At 49.5% G+C, this 24,624-nt stretch overlaps 1 protein-coding gene across 2 annotated transcripts in view; it reads left to right on the top strand.

Moving 5' to 3' along the window:
• SUFU (suppressor of fused homolog (Drosophila)) overlaps positions 1-24,624 on the top strand; it is a 139,192-nt gene that overhangs the window by 92,313 nt on the left and 22,255 nt on the right. For both annotated transcript variants that reach the window (XM_011957379.1, XM_011957380.1), the window contains exons 4-8: positions 2,093-2,235; positions 3,150-3,235; positions 3,507-3,579; positions 6,932-7,085; positions 9,213-9,324. In XM_011957379.1, the coding sequence (XP_011812769.1) occupies positions 2,093-2,235; positions 3,150-3,235; positions 3,507-3,579; positions 6,932-7,085; positions 9,213-9,324 (568 nt within the window). The remainder of the gene's footprint in view (positions 1-2,092; positions 2,236-3,149; positions 3,236-3,506; positions 3,580-6,931; positions 7,086-9,212; positions 9,325-24,624) is intronic.

Raw genomic sequence — 24,624 nt, 5'->3', positions numbered from 1 at the left:
GAGACAGAGTCTCACTCTGTTGCCCAGGCTGGGGTCCAGTGGCGTGATCTCGGCTCACTGCAAACTCTGCCTCCCAGGTTCACGCCATTCTCCTGTCTCAGCCTCCCGAGTAGCTGGGACTACAGGCGCCCGCCACCTCGCCCAGCTAATTTTTTGTATTTTTAGTAGAGACCAGGGTTTCACCATATTAGCCAGGATGGTCTTGATCTCCTGACCTCATGATCCTCCTGCCTTGGCCTCCCAAAGTGCTGGGATTACAGGTGTGAGCCGCCGTGCCCAGCCTACATTGTTTCTTACTTGTAGAACATGAAAGCTGCTTGCAGAAACACACTTACATAAAAGGAGAGGGATTCTGGGAAGAGTGGGCCTAGCAGGAATTTGGTAATTTAGGGGTTTCTAGTTGGCTCTACCTGGAGCCGTGCCTTCTCCTCTCCTCTGTATTATTACATCTCAGAGGAAGCAGTCTTCCTTCTCCTGCCTGAGTGAACACAACTGAGGTTAGGACCAATAACTGGAGCCATATCTTGGATGGAAAAGATGGGGGTGTGTGTGTGTGTGTATGTGTGTGTTCTGCCTTACCTCAAATATTGATAAAAAGTGAAGGAAGGTACCTCAACTGTTGAGATTCCCAGATCATGAATGACAGACCACAGTGAACTCTGGAACAGCCATTTAAAGAATGAGATAACTCTCCATGTGCTGAGAAGAAGTGATCTCAGCCGGGTGTGGTGGCTAATGCTTGTAATGCCAGCAATTTGGGAGGCCGAGGCGGGCGGATCATGAGGTCAGGAGATCGAGACCGTCCTGGCTAACACGGTGAAACCCCATCTCTACTAAAAATAAAAAAATTAGCCTGGCGTGGTGGTGCGTGCCTGTAGTCTCAGCTACTTGGGAGGCTGAGGCAGGAGAATGGCTTGAACTCGGGAGGCGGAGGTTGCAGTGAGCCGAGATCACGCCACTGTACTCCAGCCTGGCAACAGAGGGAGACACCGTCTCAAAAAAAAAAAAAAAAAAAAAGCGATCTCGTGCTCACTTCAGCAGCACATATACTAAAATTGGAACGATACAGAGGGGATTAACATGACCCCTGCGCAAGGATGACATGCAAATTTGTGAAGTGTTCCGTATTAAAAAAAAAAAAGAAGTGCTCTCTAAGATATATAATTAAGTGAAATCTGCAGAATAGTGTGCTTCCATTTGTATAAGAACAAAGCGTGCAAAGGAGCCTGTGGATGCATAGGCTGGTCATACACAGCACCTTGGCACCCGTGATGAGAGTCAGAGCTGGTGAGAGACTTAGTACCCTGTGGGGTTGTTTTCCCTTGTGGTTATGTGGCCTTAAACAAAACTCTTTCTGAAGTAATGTGCCTGCTTGAAGTGCAGTGGTGAGCCTGTGTGTGAGGAGGCTGTGCCCTTGGCAGCAACAGCTACCCTTGGCAGAATCTGAACATCTCAGAGACATGGTCTGAGGATCCTCATGAGTTGTCTCCGCCACGGTGTGGGAGGCACTATCTAGACCTCCATTTACTTGAAGCCTAGTGTTCCTCAGGAATTCCTGCATCTACCTGTGGGGAACTGGTGATAGAGCTCAAAGGCCCTCCAAGGTTGGATGTTTCCTTCTGAGCGCCATTTCAGTAACACAGAGATCTCGGTCTGTTTCTCCAAGGTGAAGGGCTTTCGTTGCCCTGTTGCCTCCCTGTGGACTTCTAGCCAGGTGGCCCCACAAAAAAGCACCTTATTCTTTCTTGGCAGATCCAATCATGGCTCCTGCCTCCCACTATGAGTCGGGATATTGGGGAAATGAAGCAGATGCCAGAAGTCTTTCGGGTTTCCCAGGCCAAAGGAGCTTTCACACTAATAGCCTGTCCTTTTCCATTGAAGTCTGACAGAATTGGCAAGCAGGAACAATTTAGGTTTTTGGAAATATCCACAAACTCTTTGCTTCCATCCGGAGTGAATGCTTCTCTTCCTTCACAGGGGCTACCCTAAGAGGCTGGGAAGCCTCCCAGCCTGTGCTAGTGAGATCCCAGCCCAGATTCCAGGCCTGGATCTGAGGCCTTGAACACTGAGGATCCTTGTGTCTCTCCCACAGAGAACACCTTCTGCAGTGGGGACCATGTGTCCTGGCACAGCCCTTTGGATAACAGTGAGTCAAGAATTCAGCACATGCTGCTGACAGAGGACGCACAGATGCAGCCCGTGCAGACACCCTTTGGGGTAGTTACCTTCCTCCAGGTGAGGCACAGGTTGAACGCTGGTTCAAGCCTTCCTGTAGGAAGAGTCCTGGGAGGATAGGGAGGCTTGAGGAAGGGGAGTGAAGGGAGTGGGAGGTTTCCTTTGGCCTCCTCCTGATTTCTGTTTCCTCTGATGGTTTGTCAGGTAGATTCAGATGGTCTGATTTAACCTGCTGAGATGGGAGAAGGGGGAAGGGGAAGGGGCCATTTGGGTGGGAGAGAATGGCTGTAGCTGAGAGGGAGTAATAGGGGTGGCAGGTATTCTGTGAACAGTGAAGACCCAGTCTCAGGAACAGGACTTTCCAGCAGGAAGCCAGCTCTGGGTCATCCTTGCTGTTTCCCAGAAGCTGTGGTAACCTGCCCAGCTTTGACTAGTGTTTGTTTTTGGTCACGATGAAGTCTATGTGAAGGTTCCACTGATTCCTTTGATATTTACACAAAGGCCTATCCCCTAATAAGGAAGGAAGGAGTTTCTCTGCAAGCTGCTAGGACCTATTGGTGGTGGTTCCAAGCCTGATAGGTCTCAAAGTCTCTTGTTTACATCCCCCATGATACCAGACTGGGTAGGAATGGCTCCCTGAACCTCCCCAACTTCCAGAGACCTGGCCTGAGGACACATCTTGAGTTGCTCAGGCCTTGGTTTTCTCCTTTGCAGCCAAGAGCTAGACTTGGTGTCATCCAGACACAGCAAGGGCAAGGGTCAGGCCTCAGGGCCCACCAGTGGACCCAGCCATTTACCAGCCAGGCAGCCACTCCCTCCTAAGGGAACCATCCCATCTTGGCTGTACCAGCTCCTAAGCACAGATCCTGCCTGTGGTCTCCCAACTGGAGGTGACTCAGAGAGCCTGAGTAGCTGACCTTCTTGGGGTGGGGAGCTGCCATTAACACACAGTGGCTTTCTATCCTGGGCCTCAGATCGTTGGCGTCTGCACTGAAGAGCTACACTCAGCCCAGCAGTGGAATGGGCAGGGCATCCTGGAGCTGCTGCGGACAGTACCTGTGTGAGTACCCATGCAAGGTGGGAGCCTGGCTCCCTGGGCCTGGGGATGGGAGTCCCTCCACCACCCTCCATGTAGGGCTCCCTCTTGCATTGTTATTTCAGGCCCTGGTTTTTCACATCAGGGCTTCCTGACGACTCACTCCCTGACAGTCCCTGACCACAAACTACTCCCCTGTGTCCTAGGCCTGGGGCAGCAAACAGGGCAGGCTGTAGGCCCAGCCCATCAGCCCCAGATCCTCAGTTACCATCGTATCCCCTTTCCTTGTCCACAGTGCTGGTGGCCCCTGGCTGATAACTGACATGCGGAGAGGAGAGACCATATTTGAGATCGATCCACACCTGCAAGTATGTCTTGAGTGAGGAAAACCTTTCTAGTAACCTGTACCTAGGCCTCTTCCAAATAACACTGGCTTTCATCCTGGGAAAATGGAGGAACTTTATGTGTGAGTGAGTAGAAATTTGGCATCATTTGGAACTTGTCCCCTAAATTCTGCAGAGCACATAGGGAGCAGAGATTTCAGCCCAGGAAAGCTAGTCCTCAGACATACATGTTTTGGCATTTTAAAAGGATATTTTTATTCTATGTAAATTACATATTGGTTTTAAAAATTGGCCGGGCGCGGTGGCTTAAGCCTGTAATCCCAGCACTTTGGGAGGCCGAGACGGGCGGATCACAAGGTCAGGAGATCGAGACCATCCTGGCGAACACGGTGAAACCCCGTCTCTACTAAAAAAATACAAAAAACTAGCCGGGCGAGGTGGCGGGCGCCTGTAGTCCCAGCTACTCGGGAGGCTGAGGCAGGAGAATGGCGTAAATCCGGGAGGCAGAGCTTGCAGTGAGCTGAGATCCGGCCATTGCACTCCAGCCTGGGCGAGAGAGCGAGACTCTGTCTCAAAAAAAAAAAAAAAAAAAAATTAGATCGCCAGCAATAAAAGATAAGTGTAGTGGATATTGCGTGTTTGCCCAGTATTCATTCTCCTGCCTTCCAGACTTTCTTTTAGGGAGCCACCATGGCCGCCACGGCCCTGTACCAGACAGTGGTGTAGGTGATACTGACTCCGTGGCCCAGCTTCAGGAGTGAGTGCTGATTGGTCTAATGGTCCCATCCCCGTTTTCGCCACATTTTCTATCTTGGACAGTCAGACGCAGAGCTCCTAGCCTGGAAAGGTTGGCACCTTAGACACACAGGCTGGCAGCTGCCCACTCCCTGTGGCCCACCTGGACAGTGTTTCAGTGTCATCTTTGCTGTTTTAGAAGCATTCCTTTGGCATGCAGCTAAATTTAGAAAGCCACAAGAACGTAACTGCTTTTTTGTGTGTGTGTGGGGGGGGTGGAGTTTCACTCTTGTCCCCAGCCTGGAGAGCAATGGTGCAATCTCGGCTTACTGCAACCTCTGCCTCCTGGGTTCAAGCAATTCTCCTGCCTCAGCCTCCCGAGTAGCTGAGATTACAGGCGCCTGCCACCACGCCCAGCTAATTTTTGTATTTTTAATGGAGACAGGGTTTCATCATGTTGGTCAGGCTGGTCTCAAACTCCTGGCCTCAGATGATCCGCCTGCCTCGGCCTCTCAAAGTTCTGGGATTACAGGTGTGAGCCACCACGCCAGGCCTATAACTGCCTTTCTTATGGGCTTCTCCTGAAGCAGAAGCCACAGACAGCTAATAATGTTACCTGCCACATGTCTGGCTCCTTCTACTCCCCTGACCAAATGCAGGTCATTGCCATCTCTAAGCCTGTCATGCTTCTGTAAAAAATCTGGTAAGCCACAGGCAGTTGCCGCGAGTTCCATGTGTTAGAGAAAGAGAGAGGTAGCAGCTGGACATGTAGCCAGCAATCCCCGAGTTCTTCACTGTAGACTTGTGAGGTCTTGGGCATAAATCCTATTCATTCACAGATGATGCTCCTCTGTTTTCCTAGTGCCTTTAACACTGAACATTTCAAACTGCTGCCACGATCCTCTGTTCTCTCTACCTTAAACTTGGTTTCCTTATATCTTCTGCATATGTGAGAACCAGGAACCAGGAAGGCTATATTTCCCTAAGCCCTTGTTCTGTAGCCACACTGGGATCCAGCATGGGGCACTGTGGGCCATTGTTTGGCCCCTGTCATAAGTGCCAAATACTAAGAAAGAACCTGGTCCTTTGCACTAGTACGGTAAACAGCTGTCCTTCCATGCCAAGAGCTATTCTCCTTCCTAGTCTGCAGGCTCCCCTGAGAGAAGCCCACAGGACCCAGCGTCCCACAGGGAGAAAGGACAGCTTTCCTTCCTGGTGGCTCTGTGTACCAATTGTGAACTCCTCTGTATTCACTGTGCCTTTCAGGAGTCTGCTTGCTATCAGTCCATTTAGAGCTGGCGTATATTCCTGTGATCCAAACTCTAGGCTAACCAGCTGTGTGCCCAAACAAGTCACTCGCCTTTCTGGGTCTTAACGTTTTCTTTTTACTTATAAAGTAAATGGCCCAGACAAGTTAAGCCAAGAATTGTCTGTCTGCAACTCTTTAACTAAGTGAGGGACCCCAGGGCAGCCAGTGGGGAGGAAAAAGCTCAGACTATCCCCTGAGCACACCAGAGTATACACACTCCCCGCCCAGAGTACACAGAGCGCTTCCCTGCTTAGCTTCTTCCTGCTCGGAACCCACAGCTTTGCCCAGGCCAGCATTAGTACTTGAAAGGAGGAGATGACTGATGAGAAGGAGGCATCTGGGGCACAGCCACTTGCTGACTGGTCCCGGGAAATAAGGACAGTACCTGTACTTCTCCCAGATGGGGCTCCCGGGCTGATCGGCAGGCCAGTGTGGCACCCGTGGAGCCAGGAAGCACAGATTCTTGTTGAGGTGCTCAGTCACAAGCTTGATTTGGCCCACATGGTCATAGATGACTTTTAGTTCAAGGTCCAGCATCAGTGAAGGGTGTTTTACCAGAAAATCCAGGGATGTTTTGAGTACAACTCTTCCTTGAGGCCATTTGGAGAGTGTTTGGATCCAGCAATACCAAGGCCTGTAGAAAGGCAGGGTCTCAATGGGGAGAGAAGGGTGTCTGCAGATAGTCACTGCACTCCACGCCCCAATCTCAGTCTAAGAAATGGGAAGGAATCTCCATCCAGAGTCCTTTGCCAAACAAGGGAACCAATGCATCTAGGGGAAGTCCAGCCTTCTTCTCTCCTGTGGCTCTTCCCTGTGTGACCACACCCTCTAGCTGTTAGAAGGGGAAACTGCAGGTGCTGCCTTTCGCCTGTGGCAGGCTTCCACCCTGTCTTCTATAGCAGTCACTGAGAGGTTCTGCCTGAAGATCGGGAGGAGAGGAAGGCTCACAGCTCTCCTCAGAGAAGTAGGCTCTCTCATGGCCACATCAGGTCCACCAGCCAGCCTGGCAGAGACAGGTTTGGGGCTCTGACACAGGTAGAGGCCATTGTACTGGAAGGCTGATGGTAGTAGAGATGCTTCCTTTGGGATCTGCATTCCTCCCGGCTTCCCCTAATCCCTGGTTCCCCTGGAGGAGTCCAAGAGCTGGCAGAGACCATCATGCATTGGTATCCAGGGCAGAACAAGGTCAGAGATCCTGCTCTTCCAGCATTTGTCCCATGCTCAGTACCACAAGGGCTCAGTAAATACTGTAAGAGTGGTGGCTGGAAGGGTGGTCACCTTGGGCCACCAGTTCTCTGAAAGAACTCTGGCTCTTTGGTTCTTTTCAAGCAGGAGAGAGTTGACAAAGGCATCGAGACAGATGGCTCCAACCTGAGTGGTGTCAGTGCCAAGTGTGCCTGGGACGACCTGAGCCGGCCCCCCGAGGATGACGAGGACAGCCGGAGCATCTGCATCGGCACACAGCCCCGGCGACTCTCTGGCAAAGGTGGGAGCCAACACCCAGCCTTCCCCCAGCCTTCCTCCTTCCTTTTCCCCAGGGCCTGGTTTCCAGGCTCTCTAGGATGGGTCTCTAACAAAAACAACCCATTCAATAGTTTATTTCCTGGCATGATTTAAACAGCAAGTGAAGTCTTCCAGCAGGGTGGAATTAAGGGAGCTTTATTGGCCCATTTCTAGTTGTGTTTCCTGTGTGTATTTCAAATGCATCACCAGCAGGCACCATTGTGTTTTAGATTTGTCCCTTGCAATCTGAGGTCATGGAGGTGAGTGGAAGCCTTAGAACAGTTACAGGAAAAGTCCATAGTCCACCCAAGTGCAAGAGAAAAGTGTCGGCCACCCACGGAATTGACACAGGGCCCAGGTCTGGCCTGAAGGCCGTGCCAGATCCAAGGATCACTCTGGCCTTGGGCCCTCCCAGGCCTTCAACAAGAGAGCCCTGAATGTGAGGCCGGCTTGCAAATTGCCCACCTCCTGTCATACAGATACAGGGTTAGGGCTGTGGGCAGGGCCTCTGGACCCACTGCGTTCCGGATGGGGTCTTTGGGAAGGAGGATGTGGCTGTCCTGTTGGAATCTCCCTATGCTGATCTTGGCTACAGAAACAGTTGTGGTTTTTAGTAGAGGGCGTCCCCAACTAACTGCAAAGGAAAAGCAGCCACTTACATATACATGTGTTGACAGCTTCTTTGTCTACTTCCTTTCTTCATTCTTCCATCTTTTCTTTTTTTGAAGAATAAGATGTCTACAGCCCTGAATAAAATCCTTACATATACGATAACACTTATAAAAGGTTTTTGTTCGTTCTGTAAAGGACAAACTTAAACCCCTAGTGCAAATATTTGAGCCCTTTTTTTTTTCTTTGAAACAGGGGTCTCTGTTGCCCAGGCTGGAGTACAGTGGCTTGATCTTGGCTCACTGCAACCTTTGCTTCCCAGACTAAAGTGATTCTCCAGCCTCAGCATCCCAAGTAGCTGGGACTACAGGCATGAGCCACCAATGCCCAGCTAACTTTTGTATTTTTTGTAGTCAGGGCTTCGCCATGTTGCCCAAGCTGGTCTTAAACTCCTGAGCTCAAAACAATCCACCCTCCTCAACCTCCCAAAGTGCTGGGATTACAGATGTGAGCCACCTTACCCAGCCGAGCCCTTTCTTTCCTTCCTGTTTGTTCTAATGGCATACCAAGTCTGTTGGAGGCTCAAAGACAGGGTATACAGTTATTGGAATCATTTGGTTGCTTTTGACAAAAGAGGTGATTTAAGGAGGAAGTCATAGTCTTGTCTAAAATTTCAGTCATTGTTGGCTATTTTTAAAAATTATAAAAGTAATCCATCCTACTGTAACAAGTCAGATCATTAGAAAAGTTAGTAATCATCTCCTTTCCACTCTAAGGCCACTCTTTGAGCAACTAACTTTAATTTGCTTTTTTGTATCTGTTTACAGTTTGCAGAGATAAATTTGGATCCAAATCTCAGTACAGGGGACCAGACTAGTAAGCTTCATCCCAAAGACCAGCAAAGCACCTTACAAAGAAATAATCCCACCAAGGGAACTCTTTCACTTCCTGGCCCTTGCCTCTCCATGGAGAGGCAGAGTTTCCTGGGATAGACCAAGGTGGAGGAATGATCTCGTCTCACTGACTTGAATGCAAGGGGAAGGGGTGGCAAGACCAGATGCTCGTTGATCACCCAGAACCCAGAAAGGTGTGTGAGAGGCATCTGCCCATTCATGGCAGGGCACTTGCAGCCTTCACTCACATCCATTTCAGTGGGCAGAATCCCCAGTAATCAGTCACTGTGTGGAGCCATGTTAAGGGTAAGCCTCGGGCCTGTGACACAGGAAGGAAAACGATGGTGGAGAGTGCTCTTCTGAACTCTAGAGGCTGCCCATGGCTTCTACAAGAACGGCACTCTTCCAACCTAGAGCTTCTTAAGAGCACGGTTGTCCCCTCGCAATCTGTACTCACTCAGCGCTCACATCTGGATGCCTAGAGTGGGCTCAGGACTGGCCAGTGTGGTAGTTTTTCTTAGCACCTCTGCTGAGCCAGGTTTTAAGAGCAGGGTGAGAGTTGCTGGGAGCCCACTGGGCCACCAGGCAACTTAGTGGTGTCGTTGCAGACACAGAGCAGATCCGGGAGACCTTGAGGAGAGGACTCGAGATCAACAGCAAACCTGTCCTTCCACCAATCAACCCTCAGCGGCAGAATGGCCTCGCCCACGACCGGGCCCCGTAAGTTCCCCAGTGTCCATGGACTGGAACAAGAGGATGATTTTGTCCTGAAGGGCCTGACCCTGTGGATTGCATGAGAGAGAACAATGCACATAGCCCTTGCTGGATGTGCCCAGGATCTCTAGGCTTAAGGGCAGGCATTGGTCTGGGGCACACAGATCTATCTGTGGGTCATAGGAGAGGGCCTCAGAGGGGACCCAGCAGACCGTGAATATAAACATCAGTAAATATTTACATGAGCTGTGTGAACAGACAGAAGGCCAGGTTGGGGCGAAATCTGACTTGGGGCCTCCCAGCCTTGTGGGAGCCCATTGTGCTGAACACGGTTCCCTCCTTATCTCGGTCTCAGCCAGAGTTGCCCTTCCTTCCTTCCTGGAGCCTGGTCTCCGGCTGATAGCTGCAACCCTGGGGGCCTCCCTCTCTGGCCAGCCCCATACTGGATGCCTGTGGCTGAGGCCCTTCTTCCTGCCTGTCTTCCCTGGGGCCCAGGGAAGGGAAAGGAAGTCTTTTGCAGGCCTCTGCTGCCTGTCCAGGGGCCCCTGTAGCCCTCAGGAGAGACTGCGGCCACCCCAGAGGTCAGATCCGCTTCCTGCCGACCTCTCTTCCTCTGATAGAGGGGATGAGTGATGGGCAGGGCTGGAACTGGGCACCCTCCTCTGCCCTTAGTCCCAGGGCAGCTCTAGGGAATAGCTGCTGGCAGGGGATACTAGGGGGCTGGCAGCCCAAAGCAGGAACCTTGCCTGCCAGGGAGGAAATTGCTGTGCCTTGGGCTGAAAGGGAGGTCAGTCATCCTGCAAGACCAGGGTGATCTGGCCTTCTTCTACGAAGTCTTTATTACACATTTGCTGTCTGATAAGCTCGGGCCCAGGGGGCCATCTTGGGTGCACAGGCTCTTCCTTTGGGAGAACATGAGTGAAACGATTACCTTTTAATGGTGTGCGTCTGGCTGTCGATGTGATTTGTTGGAAATGGCTGCTTCTCTGGATTCTAGCTCTAGTTGCTGATCATGGTTCCCAGAAATAGTAACACTTCAGTACACTACAGAAAAGACAGGTCCACAGGATCTGGGGTGGTTAGGGAGGGCATCTTGGAGGAGGAAGAACATGGCATCGACCTTCAGGGTGCCTTAGAATTTTAATAAGCAGGGGAAGGAACTCAAGAGGATATAGCACAGGGGAGGCCTGGCTGGTTAAAGTTCAGGCTGCCTCCTGGGACCTGACTGGACTAGAGTTACTCTGGGAACAGGGCTGTGCTGAGAGTTGAGCTCTTTGGCAAAAGCCTGGAAAAGCCTCTACCGCCATCTCAGAGCAGCTTTTAACTCCGGCCTGTGGGTTTCTCCAGCCAGCTGCCCTGAAGTAGCTTGTTTGAGGCATCCTGATCATCCCCTGGCAGCAGCAGATGGCCACAGCAGGTCATACGACATACGGACGCTCTACCTGTGAGCCTGGACCCTGTCCCAGGTCTACACTCCTTCCCATTCCCTGAGCGTGGCTTCTCGCTTTGGGCCTCCTTGGCACTGTTGGGAGGCCAGAGGTACTGGAAGGCCTATAACATGGAGACAGTCTCAGTCCAGATGGCTCTCTGCCTCTGGAAGCCTGGGGTTTCTAGGCAGAAGGGCACAAGCTCCTGCAGAGATACAACCTTCTTGCCCATCTTGTGTATCTGGAACAGGCCTGAGGTCTCACTCTCTGGCTTGGGGGCACTTCCAGTTACTGCACCCCTGGACATTGCAAGGGGGCACAAGACTCTGGGCTCCTAGATATACACGTAAGCCCAGACTCAGCCCACACCCTAACTGGGCGGTAGGGTATTGGTTCTGGTCCAGGGGCTCTCTGTAGACATAAGGCAGAGAGGTTGCGGCGTCTACCCTTTGGCTTGAGTTGGCTGAGATACAGAGAGATGGGTGGGAATAGATTTGAGGTGCCGGGTTTGTCTCCCCTTCCTGAAGGTTTAGTGCCCGGTCAGGTCTCTGAAGCACCAGGATCTGCAGTCTGAGGGAATTAGAATGTTTCCTCTGAGGCTGTCAGTGCTGGTTACCAATTTGTTAGCAATTGGTTGAGAAATGGTTTCTCTTCCTCCTTTGCCAAGAACATTCTCCAACACACTCCTCAAGCCTGTCAGACTCAAGCTTCCTGTTATCTCAGGATCGATGATGATGGACTCAGTTCAGTTCAGTGAGCTTGATGTTAATATCTGTGCTGCCCACTCTGGGACCTGACCCCATTTCAGATACACCGCATGGATTGCAACTGAGAAAGCTGACCCAAAATGTGCTGGCACCAGTGTTTGCTCCTCTCCCTGTGCGGGGGCAGCTAGCGTGGGCCATATTTTGTCTGCTGGTCTGATTTCCCCTTAGTCAGGACTTCTCGGCCAGGAAACTTTTATGCATGGGTCTTCCTGGGTTTGTCTGTGGTCTGAGGAAGATACAGAGCTAGATCAGAAGCTCAGAGCAGCTGATCAAGCCTGGGCATTAGCAGCTGGGTGCTGGCCTACTTGGGGGCATCAAGCACTTGCTCTTTTCACACTTCAGCAGCAGCTAAAACGTTATTAGTGCTTATTCTGTGCTAGGTAATGTGCCAGCTACTATCTGCTGCCATTCATTTATCTCATCCTCATAGCCATCCTGTGGTCGATAATCTTACGTATCCCCCTTTAATGGATGAGGTACAGAGAGGCTAATAAGTATCTTTTCCAAGGTTAGAAAGGGGTTGAGCTTACTTACAGCCATCTATCAGCCATTAAAATGAATGTAATCTTCCTTACCCTATTCTCAGGGACCCCATGGGGGACACATCAGACTGTGTTTCCGAGAAAATAATGACGCTTACTGGTAGAATTCATCTAACTAGTTACAGCATGAATCGGGACCTCTCACATGGCACCAAGGACAAAGCCAAAGCCTCATGTTAGAAGCCTACTGGGCTTATTTAACTAAACTGTAGGGGAGTTAAATAACTCCTAGGAGATGCCATGAGCCTCGGTGATTCCAAATCCCAGAAATAACAAGCTATGTCATAATTGGCTCATTTATACCAAAATTATTTTATGACACAAGGCCTTATTTTCTTCATGTACAGAAACTAAAACAACCCTATCTCTGGCCCCTCTACCACCTCAGGGCAAGGGGATTTCTTTCCATTTTGAGGGTCTATTTCTTCCTTTCCAGAAAGGCAGGCCCCCTGGGTAACCTGCTCCTCTCCTACTCTTCGTTGCCAGCCCTCCTCCCACTGCCTTCCCAGAAGGAGAGTCCTTGGCCCTCTTTAGGGCTTCTTCAGCATTTCACAAGCCTTGCATTCCAGCCATGAAATTTGTATCTGGCTTTTCCCAAGATGATCAGTTGAGAAAAGCCTCCTTCAGCTTGCTGGCGCCTCCCTTCCCACTGCCTGCTCGGGTGAGTTTGGGAAGGATGGGAAGCAGCTCCTTTGTGCCGCATGAGGACAGCCTGGCTTAAAGACTGTGCCTGCCAACATCTGTAGGGATTTGAGGAGGGAAAAGTTCCTGGGCATCCTCTCTATCTGAGGTCACCTGGTCAGATGTGAACTAGAGAGTCTGGTCTCTCTACAGTGCACAGTGCGGTCAGGTGAATTGTGTGTAGAGGTTTTCTTGTCTTTCTGTCTTTTTTTTTTTTTTTTTGACACAGGATCTCCTTCTGTCACACAGGCTGGAATGTGGTGGCAAGATCATAGCTCACTGCAGCCTTGAGCTCCTGGCCTCAAGTGATCTTCTTCCCACCTTGGCCTCCCAAAATGCTGAGACTACAGGCATGAGCCACCATACCTGGCCTGTATTTCTCTAAACTGTTGCTCAGATGCTGGGAACCTGCGTCAGTATTCCAGGACCACCTCCTCCCTCAGCAAATGACTTACCACCTGAGGCTGGGGACCCTTAGGGAGCACTCTGAGTTGTGCCCTCCCAGAGGACGACAGGTCCCATGCATGTGTGCACACTTACGTTAGAGGGGGAAAGTTCCTGACTGTGGGAGAAGCACTTTGTAGTTGAGGCACCTCTAAAAAGCGAACTCACCATCACTGCTGAGATTCTCAGTCTTCTAGAATCACACCAGCAACTTTTAAGACCTTTAAAAAAATTTTTTTTGCCTTAATTTCCTGGACAATTAAGATTCTGTACCACGAATTCCTCTGCTGTAACATTCTCATTTGCAGCACCTCCCCAACATACACACACACACATATACATAGATTTCTCCCTACTCTTATGAGTGTCTCTGCACCTGTCTGTTTGGCTTTTGACTGGGGTGACTTTGCTGCCTCTAATTCCCATCTTGAATACCTTGTAACCTGGTCAGGGAGTCATCCTTTCGAGAAAATTGTGTTTTGTTTTGCTCAGCCTATGAGGTCCGTGAAGATTAATTAGAAGAAGAAAATATCTCGTTTGCATCCAACCTACCAGTGAATTGGGGTGAAGGAAGGTGAGTTTCCATCTGGGGGAAACAGCTGGGCTGTGGCTGGTGCCGCTCGCACGAAGGGCAGTATTGGGTAACCCTGCTTCAAGGGGTCTGTCCTGTCAGCGCAGTGGCCAGCCTGGAGCCCTCTCTGTCACGTTGGCTTCCCTCACACTCCCACGCTGGGGAAGTACAGTTGTTTGCACTGGAAAGAAAGCCCAGAAAGAAACAGCCCTTCTCTTAGGGCCCCAGCCAGACTCTGCAGGGCTGATGAGAGGAACAGCCTAGGCCTCTCTGCTCCCTGCTTCCTGGACGGCAGGCTCCTTTTTGCCTCCCTCACTGTAATCCGTGTTGTCATGCCAAGTACCTTTACTGGACTTTCTCAGAAATACACATTTGAAAGGGCAGAGCAAGGGGCTCCACAGCAAGTCTGGCATGGGTAAATTTCTGTTTTAACTCCGTTCTTTGCTCCACTTCCCCAAAGAGATGAAGCCACGGCCATTGTTAACACCCCAACTTCAGAATTCCTCGCTGGTGCTTGAATTCTCAGTCCAAACGCTGCATCCCCCTCCCTCGAGTTGCACAATCAGGAGTATTTTTATCACCCATCCTTGATCCTCGGTGTCACCCAACACTTCAGCAGTGAGTCACTTCTCCAGGGAGGGGAAAAGGAAGGCTCAAAGGTAAGAGCTAGAGAAAGGAAATGACTCAGTGTCTCAGAAAAAAGGAAAGCTGGGGTTCTGGCTAAAGCAAGCTCATTCAGGAGAGTTAGGGTACTAATCTCCCACCCAAGTCAGAGGGCAGGGCTGGGGATGGCTGCCCCTCATGCCCAGAGGAGTTAATAGTTGACTAGGAAATCCCCTAACCTTGATGCAGATTTTACTCACCCTGACTTCTTTAACCATACTCTGTTGCACCATTTCATGATCAGATTTTACCTTTGGGATATTCCCAATGAAAATATTGCAGCCCCCTCCCTTTTTTTTTTTTTTTTTTTTGAGACGAGGCAAAATCTCACTCTGACGCTTAGACTGGAGTGCAATGGCACAATCTCAGCTTACTGCAACCCCTGCCTTCCGTGTTTGAGCGATTCTCCTGCCTCAGCCTCCTGAGTAGCTGGGATTATAAGCACACACCACCATGCCCAGCTAATTTTTGTATTTTTAGTACATATGGATTTTCACCATGTTGGTCATGCTGGTCTCGAACTCCTGACCTCGTGATCCGCCCGCCTCGGCCTCCCAAAGTGCTGGGAGGCTAAGGCAGAAAGACCTCTTGAGTCCAGGAGTTCGAGACCAGCCTGGGCAACATGGCGAAACCCCATCTCTACAAAAAATACAAAAAATTAGCCAGGTGTGGTGGCACGTGCCTGTAGTCCCAGCTACTCAGGAGGCTGAGGTGGGAGGATCACCTGGACCTGGGAGGTTGAGGCTGCAGTGAACCATGATCACACCACTGCACTCCGTCCTAAGACCCTGTCTCAAAACAAAAAAAGAAAATACTGCATTTTATCATTTGGTTATTGGTGTTTACTATTCACCTTTTATGGTCTTTTACTCCTGTATTGTCCTTATGAGAAAATTTGTCAGAATAACCAGGTTATACAGCCTTGTGCTTAACAAGAACTTTAGAGGTGAGCTGGTCCCCTCTCCCTCCATCCCACACCCACACCCTTTTCCAGTCCTGCCTTAAAGGGAGACCTGCAGGTGGTTCTTTCTCTGGAAAGTTCAGAGCTTTCGTCAGCAATCAGAAAGCAAAAGGAAGAATCTCCCAGGCAAGGGGCAAAAGCTAGAGGTTGGGCTGGGCTCAGCAGGCCAAATCCACTTCACTTGTGAATAGTTGCCAAGCTTGATGCCCTGGTTCCTGTTCCTGGGCGTCCCCAAGGAGAAGGCTCCAAGTCGTGTGGCCACTGCAGATGTCATGACTCACAGGACTGGGATTGTGGCTAAAAGGAGTCTCAATAGTTCAGCTCCTCTCCTTTCCACCCCTGCTGCCACTGACTGAATGGGACCAATACCCTTTAGGCGAATGTGGAAAAATTAAGACTTTTCCATTCAGAGAGACCAGGGTGGAGGGGAAGCATGGTTGACACTCTGTTGGTCTGTTAATGTGTAGGTAGGGTGATCAGGGCATGTACTATCAACTGTACAGTACTAGAAATCAGGAATTTACCTTGACACTGGAAGGAGAGGGTTTATTAGGATCTATAAAAAGTCACCTTATGCAGTGAGAAATACAAATATAGAATGCGTTATATAGACAGGTGGTAAAGACGAAATAGGTCAATTTAGATCAACTGCACCTCTAAACCATCCCATAAACCACCCCTTGGTGTGGTGCTCTCAATATAGAAGGAATCCTGGGCTGGTCCTCGTGGCTGAGTGGGCAGTTTTTATTGTACATCAACTTGTGCTAGGCCTTGCGTTGTGGGATGCCCTTGTTCCTGTCTTGTGACTTAGAACGCTGAGACTTTACCAGGTTATAGAACTTATCTAGCATCAGACTGCAGGGATTAAGTGTCAGCCAGGGTTTGAACCTTGGGTGGTGTAACTCTAGATCTGAGCCTCTTCACTGAGTATTGCCTGTAAAAGAGGATAAAGGTGGAGGGATACATGCCAATTCACCAGAAAATGTAACTGGAAACAGGGTCTTTGACACCTGTATGCCAGCGCACGGAGGAAAGGTGGTATTTTAGTTTGCCTGGAAACCCCTGAAGGTGGCAGTTCAGGAGAGACCATTTAGCTGAGAGAGGCATACTAAAAAATAAAGTGAAATCAGCTAGAGGATACACTCCATCCGAATAAATGAGGAAGACATATGGGGGTAGGAAATGGATCCAACATGAGAAAGAGGCAAGGAGAATCCAGGGTGAAAGGGAGAATGATCCCAGATGACAACAGTATAGCAGGAATGGAAGGCAGCCAACTCAGGTGGGAGCAGGTTGGAAGGATCCTCTGGAGAAATGTCTCCAAGAAAATAAAATTGATAAATACTTGGTGTATTTGAATGGCTTGGGAGAAAGATGTGTGGACCTGTGGTAAGAGTAATTTTTTTTTTTTTTTTTTTTGAGACGGGGTCTGACTCTGTCACCTTGGCTGGCATGCAGTAGTGTGATCTCAACCTCTGCCTCCTGAGTTCAAGCAATCTTCCCTCCTCAGCCTCCTGAGTAGCTGGGACCACAGGCACACACCACCATGCCCAGTTAATTTTTTGTACTTTTGATAGAGATGGGGTTTTACTGCGTTGCCCAGGCTGGCCTTGAACTCCTGAGCTCAGGTGATTTTCCCACCCAGCCTCCCAAAGTGCTAGGATTATGGGCGTGAGCCACCACACCCAGCCAGTAATAGTAATTCTGATTTAATTGGTAATAAGCACGTAGAAAACTAAGAAAGGTATTAAATCCAAGGAAAATAGAAAATTATGACAAAAAGGAAAAGTGTATTAATATAATACATGGCTTAGCTGTAAACAGCATTGACATAGTCATAATAATTTAAACACTTAATACCAGTCCATACAAACTGACGGTGCAGTTACCCTGGAAAAGTGGGAAGGTGCATGGAAGATGAGCTAAAAGCTCATCTTCCATGGTGTGGAGTCAGTAGGTAAAGCCTGAAAAGGAAATACCAGGCCGGGTGCAGTGACTCATGCCTGTAATCCCAGCACTTTGAGAGGCCGAGGCTTGCAGATCACTTGAGGTCAGGAGTTTGAGACCAGCCTGGCCAACATGGTGAAACCCCGTCTCTACTAAAATACAAAAATTAGCTGGGCACAGTCACGTGCCTGCAATCCCAGCTACTCAGGAGGCTGAGGCAGGAGAATCGCTTAAACCCAGGAGGTGGAGGTTGCATGAGCCAAGATCTCGCCACTGTACTCCAGCCTGGGCGACAGAGCAGGACTCCGTCTCAAACAAAAAAAAAAAAAGAAAAGAAAGAGAAAAGGAAACACCAGGAATTAAAAATAAAGTATATTTAAAATATCAAGGATGGGAGGCCGAGGTGGGTGGATCACCTAAGGTCAGGAGTTCAAGACCAGCCTGGCCAACATGGTAAAACCCCATCTCTACAAAAATACAAAAAATTAGCCAGTCATAATGGTGGGTGCCTGTAATCCCAGCTATTTGGGAGGCTGAGGCAGGAGAATCGCTTGAACCCAGGAGGTGGAGGTTGCAGTGAACCAAGATGGCGCCATTGCACTCCAGCCTGGGCAACAGAGCGAGACTCTGTCTAAAAACAAAAAAATTAAGGAAATACGAAAGAATCATCTACAGAGGTGACAGTTGTCTGAGGAGGGGAGCATAGGAAGACAGTGACTATTGTAACGACCCTCATGAAATCCTTTGACCCTTTAAACGCTAAAAAAGAAAAAAGAGGCCAGGCGCGGTGGCTCCCGCCTGTAATCCCAGCACTTTGGGAGGCCGAGATGGGTGGATCACGAGGTCAGGAGATCAAGACCATCCTGGCTAACACGGTGAAACCCCCTCTCTACTAAAAAATACAAGAAACTAGCCGGGCGGGCGAGGTGGCGGGCGCCTGTAGTCCCAGCTACTCGGAAGGCTGAGGCAGGAGAATGGCGTGAACCTGGGGGGCGGAGCTTGCAGTGAGCTGAGATCCGGTCATTGCACTCCAGTCTGGGCGATAGAGCGAGACTCCGTCTCAAAAAAAAAAAGAAAAAAGAAAAAGGTATTGTATGAGTTGTTATAGTTTACTCTGCCCAGTGAAAAGAAAGGATGATGTATGCCAGGTAAAAAGCACACAGTTAGTGCCAAGGCAAGCCCAGGGGAACTTCAGCTTCCCTAGCCTCAGGCTGAGAGTTGAGGGTGAGCCGTGGAGAATCATCTGACAGCCCCCTGGAAAGCGTCTGTCTCAGGGGCACAGAAGATAATCGGGGGGGAACTCGGCTGTGGACCCAATTCTGACCAGCAGGGAGTGTGAGCCCTGTGAGAAAGCAGCTTGGGCAGGCAGAGTTCAGGAGGGAAAACCCTGGGCCAGTAGTCCCCAGAGGAGGTCCCCGCAACATTTTAGGGGATTTTCTTGGGTGTTCAGTGAAAAGAGGGTTCTCTGGCTACAGTTGGAAAATGCTGGTTTACACAAAATGAAACCAGTATATTTTCCCTCTATCGTCCTCCTCAGAGTCCAAAATGCCAACATTTTGTGAATCTCTGATCTGAGATGGGGCATATTCCATCTACCCTTTGCCATACCTGTTTTTCTAGAGGCTTTTCTTAAAATTCCATCGAATACCCTTTGGGAAGTCCTGCCCTGTCTTCCAGGAAGGCAGTTCTTTTCAGAATTCAAGGAAAAGATAGATGTGTCTTCATAGTCCTGAAACCCTGGAAGAAAAGACCACTCAAAAGAGATGGGAGTTTCTTAAGGAGAAATATTATAATTACTTTTTTGCTGGTATCAAGGAGAACTGGGGTTTTGTCTCAGCTCTTTACTCATTGTTTGATCTTGGGCTAGTTATTTAAGTCTCTGAGTTTTAGTGTCTTTATCTGTAAAATGGGGAAAATAATGCCTCTTTACAGAGTTGTGATGGAAATGAAAGGAAGCAAACTATACAGAGGATTTAGCATGGGACCCAGCACCATAGTCTGTGCTCAATAAAAGATGTCTCTTATTATTGTGAATAGTCCCCTGAAAACCAAAAAGAGGTCCAATACCTCCAGGGACCAGCATAGGTCTATAGAGAATACTTCACACAACTCAATTTGGAAGAATTTGAACAAATGCTGGAAGGAGAGAGATGTTATGTCAGCATAGACTTTAAAGAACAGGGTCAAGAAAAGCTGAAACTCAAGAACTGAGTCTTGCAAAAAAAGTGCAATGAGCAGCAAAAAGGACTTTATTTTTGTACTTCTCTTTGGAGTAAGAAGAAGAAAACCTAGACCTAATTGTTTGGACAGAGTATCGTTTATCAGTGGCAGAGAGAAAGCAAAATTTACTCAAGTTCTGTTATGGTTCCATATTGAAACAAATGGTTATCAGACCAGGAAGGGTCCCACAGGCATTGACAAGAGAGTTGAATCTATTATTTCAGCTCTCCTGGCTCACATGTATTGTGCCTCCAGAACACCAGGAGAATTGGCAGGCAGGAGTCGTGAAGCTGGTGTCAGCAATCTTTGAGGGAATGGGAGAGAGGTATTGGCAGACTGGAAGTACTCAGAAGTTGCAAGATGCAAAAAGCATCTTGCACTCTCTAGTGAGCGTGGTGTCACTCTCAGCGAAAATTCTGAACTAGATTATTCAGCAAGTAGGCTGTGAACACTCCAAGGGAAAGAGCGAGTCCTGAGAGTCAGAAGGAGCCAGGCTTGCCAGACCATCCTCATTGCCTTTTTATTTATTTATTTTTAATTTTTTCCAAAGACCCCTAAGTAGACTCAACATTGTCATTGCCTAAAAAGAAATGCTTACCCGGCTGGGTGTGTGGTGGCTCACACCTGTAATCCCAGCACTTTGGGAGGCCGAGGCGGGCAGATCACTTGAGGTCAGGAGTTCGAGACCAGCCTGGCCAATATGGTGAAACCCTGTCTCTACTAAAAATACAAAAATTAGCAGGGTGTGGTGGTGGGCGCCTGTAATCCTAGCTGCTTGGGAGGCTGAGGCAGGAGAATTGCTTGAACCTGGGAGGCAGAAGTTGCAGTGAGCCGAGATCGCACCATTGCACTCCAGCCTGGGCGTCACAGCGAGTCTCTGTCTCAAAAAAAAAAAGAAAGAAAGAAAAAAGAAATGCTTGCCTGCCCAAGCAGACAAAGGAAGTGCTGCAGACCATATATAGGTAGGGTTTAGCAAGACGTTTTGAGAACATTCTGACAGCATTATAGGCAAGACAGAAATGTCCGGAGAACATCCAGGAGGGTGAGGGCTGTGGTGATGGGAAGGTTGGGTTGATTTATAACTGGTTGGATGGGCATACCCAAAGAGTAATGATGTCAGTCCATCAGCCTGTCTGCCTAGCCCTTTCCTGTTTACTTTTTAATCAAAGCCTGGGATGAGAACATCGATGACGAATTTATCAGTTTTGTCAGTGATCTGAAGTCAGGAAGGAATGCCAATATGAAGAATGCCAGAGTCAGGTTTCAGAAATACCCGAACTGCCGGAGCACTAGCCAGATAGTGCAGAGTTCTTCTGCGCCTAGCTCCATGTAATCAGCCGGACATACTAGTTGGGGGACGTACTAGACGGGGGACGTACTAGATGGGGGAGAACGGGTCCCAGGGCAGCCCATGGGAGAAAGCCCGAGGAAGATTTCATTGACAGAAGGAATGCAGTGTGAGTTGGTAGTATGGGGAGGTTACAAATAATAGATAATTCAATGACAGTTTTAATAGAAATAAAGTGTCCCAAACAAGAGAGATCATAGTCCCTCTGTGATCTGCAGATCTGCACTGGTGAGGTCACATACTATGTTTATTGCCACACATGACACTTCACTTCTGGATGGGACACTTAAACTTTGACAGGTTAGAATGAGCCCAGGGGAGGTGACTTGAATGGATGGAGAATTTCAGAATCTTATCAAGAATCTAGTTAAAAGTTAGGGCCACAGATAGTAGAAAAAGAAACTTGGTGAGAAGTGAGAGCAGCCTCAGGGGTTGGAAAGCCTGTTATGGGAAGATGGATTCAGCTCGCTTTGGGTAACTTGAAGAACAGTGGTTTGAGAATTGCAGGAAGGCAGTTTGTGCTCTGTAGAAGGAAGAGAGCCCTGGCATCACCTCCCTCAGTAGAGCAAAGGCCTCAGTGGTTTTTCGGACTGTAGTTGGGCCTTTCCAGAGCACCAGTGGTTGACCAAAGCCTGCAGGGTCCACTCAAGGAGTCAGGAGCCCTTTCAAGCCCCATCTTGGAAGTACTCTCTCCCAAGCTCTGGGCAAGAACCTTTGTTTAGCAGGAAACTGGCCTGGCCAGAGGCAGTTGGATTCTGGGCCCAGGATAAAGGCAAACAAGTTTTCGTTAAGCCATTGACATTTTTACAGGAGGAGCAGATAGACTTTTGGAGGCAGCCAGCTAACATCAACACATTAATACACTTGTCAGATGTATTATGAGCACCTACTACATCCCAGGCACTATTAGATGCCTCATCTGAGTCATCCCATTTATTCATAATGACCTGTTGTTATTTATTCTTGTTAAGAGGATACCAAAGCTCAGAGAGAAGTTAAGCCCAATGTCACATAAAACTGGAACCCAGAACTTAAGCTGTTAGCCACTCTGCCTCCTGGAGCACAGCCTTGGCCCTGTGCCCCTGGCAGTCGCCAGCGGGTATGAGCTGTGCCTCCCTGTGAGCCCCTCTCCCTTCCAGCCCCCAAAGCCATGCCTTCCCCTCCACTGGGAACTCAGGGAGAAAACAGCCCAGCTGAAAAACTAGGCCATGCTGCCGAGCACACTACTCATTTTTTTATGACTAAGATGAAGCTGACAACCATGCAAAACATTGCAAACCTATGTCGGCTGCAGATTTAATACCTAACCCAACCCACACAAATAATTCATGCTTCTGCATCAATGTCCAGAAGAAACAAATCAGCAAAAAGCTGAGTTCTTGTGTGTGTGTATGTGTGTGCGCGTGCGCGTGTGTGTGTGTCTGTGTGTGTGTTGCGTGTAGCAGCCGCGTTTCCATCGAAGCAGCATGCTGGAAATACCCAAGCTCCAGGACTGCAGATCTAGCATTTTGCAATTTTTTTTTCTCTTAAAAGATTAAAGTATGGTTTCAAATGATTGAAGGTTGGTGGGAGGTGTAAATGTGGGCACTTGTCACATTAATTCTTCAGATGATTAAGTTCTTTTCCATTTCTTTAAAGCTGTTTGCAGTTGGGTTTGATGTCCTGGTTCTGGGTGAGTGTGTTGTGGCAGTTACCAAGGTGACTTTAGCTGACTTTCAACAATGTATTTTTCCCTCCAGCTTGAGACGTCTGTAGCCCTGTATGCTGTTGATTCTTTTCTGCAAGCCCCCACCCCACCTCCCATTGCTATTCATCAGCATTTTTGCCTGCACCATAGAGGCTGGGATCCTCTAGCAGGCCCCGCCTGGACAAGCTAGGCCTCAGCCCCTTTCAGGAGGACAGTAGTGTGTTTGGACACAGGAACCGGTGGTAAGAGATGGCACAGGGGAGTGATTGTGAGAGTCACCCCCTGGTTCTTTTGCTTAAACTCACTCTGAGCCCTTCGGCTTGTCACCTCGCCTCTGTGAGCCTCAGTTACCTCCACTGTGAAAGAAGGCTTGACAGCGCAGCCTACCTCGTGCTTGCTGGGAGGAATCAGCAAGTGAACCTATGGCCTTAGCTGAGGGTTGGCACAGAGTAAGGGCTCAGGAAACATGGCTCAGGAAACACTGCTTCCTGAGTTCTGCTCTTGTTTGGGCCCTGAGGGCACCCTGTGTCTCCACTGAGTCCTCACCTGTCGCTGCTGCCTCCCTCTGAAGGAAGGGAGGTGCAGTGGCCCTGGTGGAAGGGAAAGAGAGTTGGTCGGAAGTCTGAGGCTTCGATCAGAAGTCTGATGCACGGTTAGCGGGGACGCGTCACCCGCTCTCTTTTGTAAAGGAAAGAGGTAGATTAAACAACCTCAGAATTTCCTTCCAGTCCTGAATACTGTGACCCTCTTGGCCATAGCATTTGTCTCCTTCACAGATCTTGTGCAAGGGTGAAGCCAGGGGAAAAGGCAGTTTTAGAGCTGGCTTTAGGAAGGCAGAGGGAGGGACCGCTTTGTGAAGGAACAGTCAGATCCGGGGGTGAGTCCTCACAAAGAGAAGGCCAGCAGGCAGGCACAGCCCGTGACCTCAGGGACATGTCTAACCCACTGCCACTGCAGGGCCATTGTCTGTCTTTTACCTGTGGACCCTATACCTTCCCCTGGGGAAGTGCCCCGCCTGTCAGGGTGCCACCCTGGCTGCAAGCCTCAGCACCTAGCCCCGCAGTGTGTAAGGAGGTTGGGCCTGCCTCTCAGTGGCTGTCCAGCTGTCATCCTGGGTGGCTTCTGCCTGCCACTTGAATGATAAATAACTAGAGCTTCTCACCCAGTTTTTGATGGACACTTGGGGAATTGTTCTGAGATTCACAGCCCAAACCAGGATCCGGCCTTTTGAATGGAATCAGTGGGTAACTCTTATTTCTGGCTGAGGCAGATTTGAGAGGTTGTCAGTGGGGGCAGCTGAATTTGAAAGAGCAAATCTTAGAATGCAAAGGGACCCTGTGACCCAGCCGTGGGCCTCACTGTTGGTGGGAAGCAAGCAGGAGGGAGTGTGGGGCAGCAGTGACAGCTCACCATGCCAAGGCCACAGTCAGGAGGAATCTGGTACAGGCTCCTGGGGCCTTAAAGCCCAGCAGGGCAGGAGCCCGGTTCTGCTTTCCAACCATTCCCACTGGTCCGACTCCTAAGAGCCCAGCTTGTACTCAGCAGTACAGATTGTATCACCCACTGGTTAGATGAAGGGTGTGAATGTCCCTGCAGCTCCTGGCTGTTGGCGGAATGTGCATCCTCAGAGCCTTCAGGGTCAGCTGGACAGAAACTCTTGGTGCTCAGAGTTAGGGCTCGGAGGCTCCAGGGCAGGAGAGGAAGGGCTCCCAGAAGCTCCTGCTGATCACAGGAAAAGACAAGGCACTGTGCCATATACTTTAATACAGAATGTTGGGGCCGGGCACAGTGGCTCACGGCTGTAATCCCAGCACTTTGGGAGGCCGAGGCGGGCGGATCACCTGAGGTCAGGAGTTCGAAACCAGCCTTGCCAGCATGGTGAAACCCTGTCTCTACTAAAAATACAAAAAAATTAGCCGGACATGATGGCAGGTCCCTGTAATCCCAGCTACTTGGGAGACTGTGGCAGGAGAATAGCTTGAACCTGGGAGGCAGAGGTTACTGTGAGCCAAGATCGTGCCACTGCAGTCCAGCCTGGGTGACACAGT

The sequence above is a fragment of the Colobus angolensis genome, unplaced genomic scaffold (assembly GCF_000951035.1).
Source record: "Colobus angolensis palliatus isolate OR3802 unplaced genomic scaffold, Cang.pa_1.0 Scaffold44, whole genome shotgun sequence".
Taxonomy (NCBI): Eukaryota; Metazoa; Chordata; class Mammalia; order Primates; family Cercopithecidae; genus Colobus; species Colobus angolensis.
This window is presented reverse-complemented; position numbering and strand designations above follow the sequence as displayed.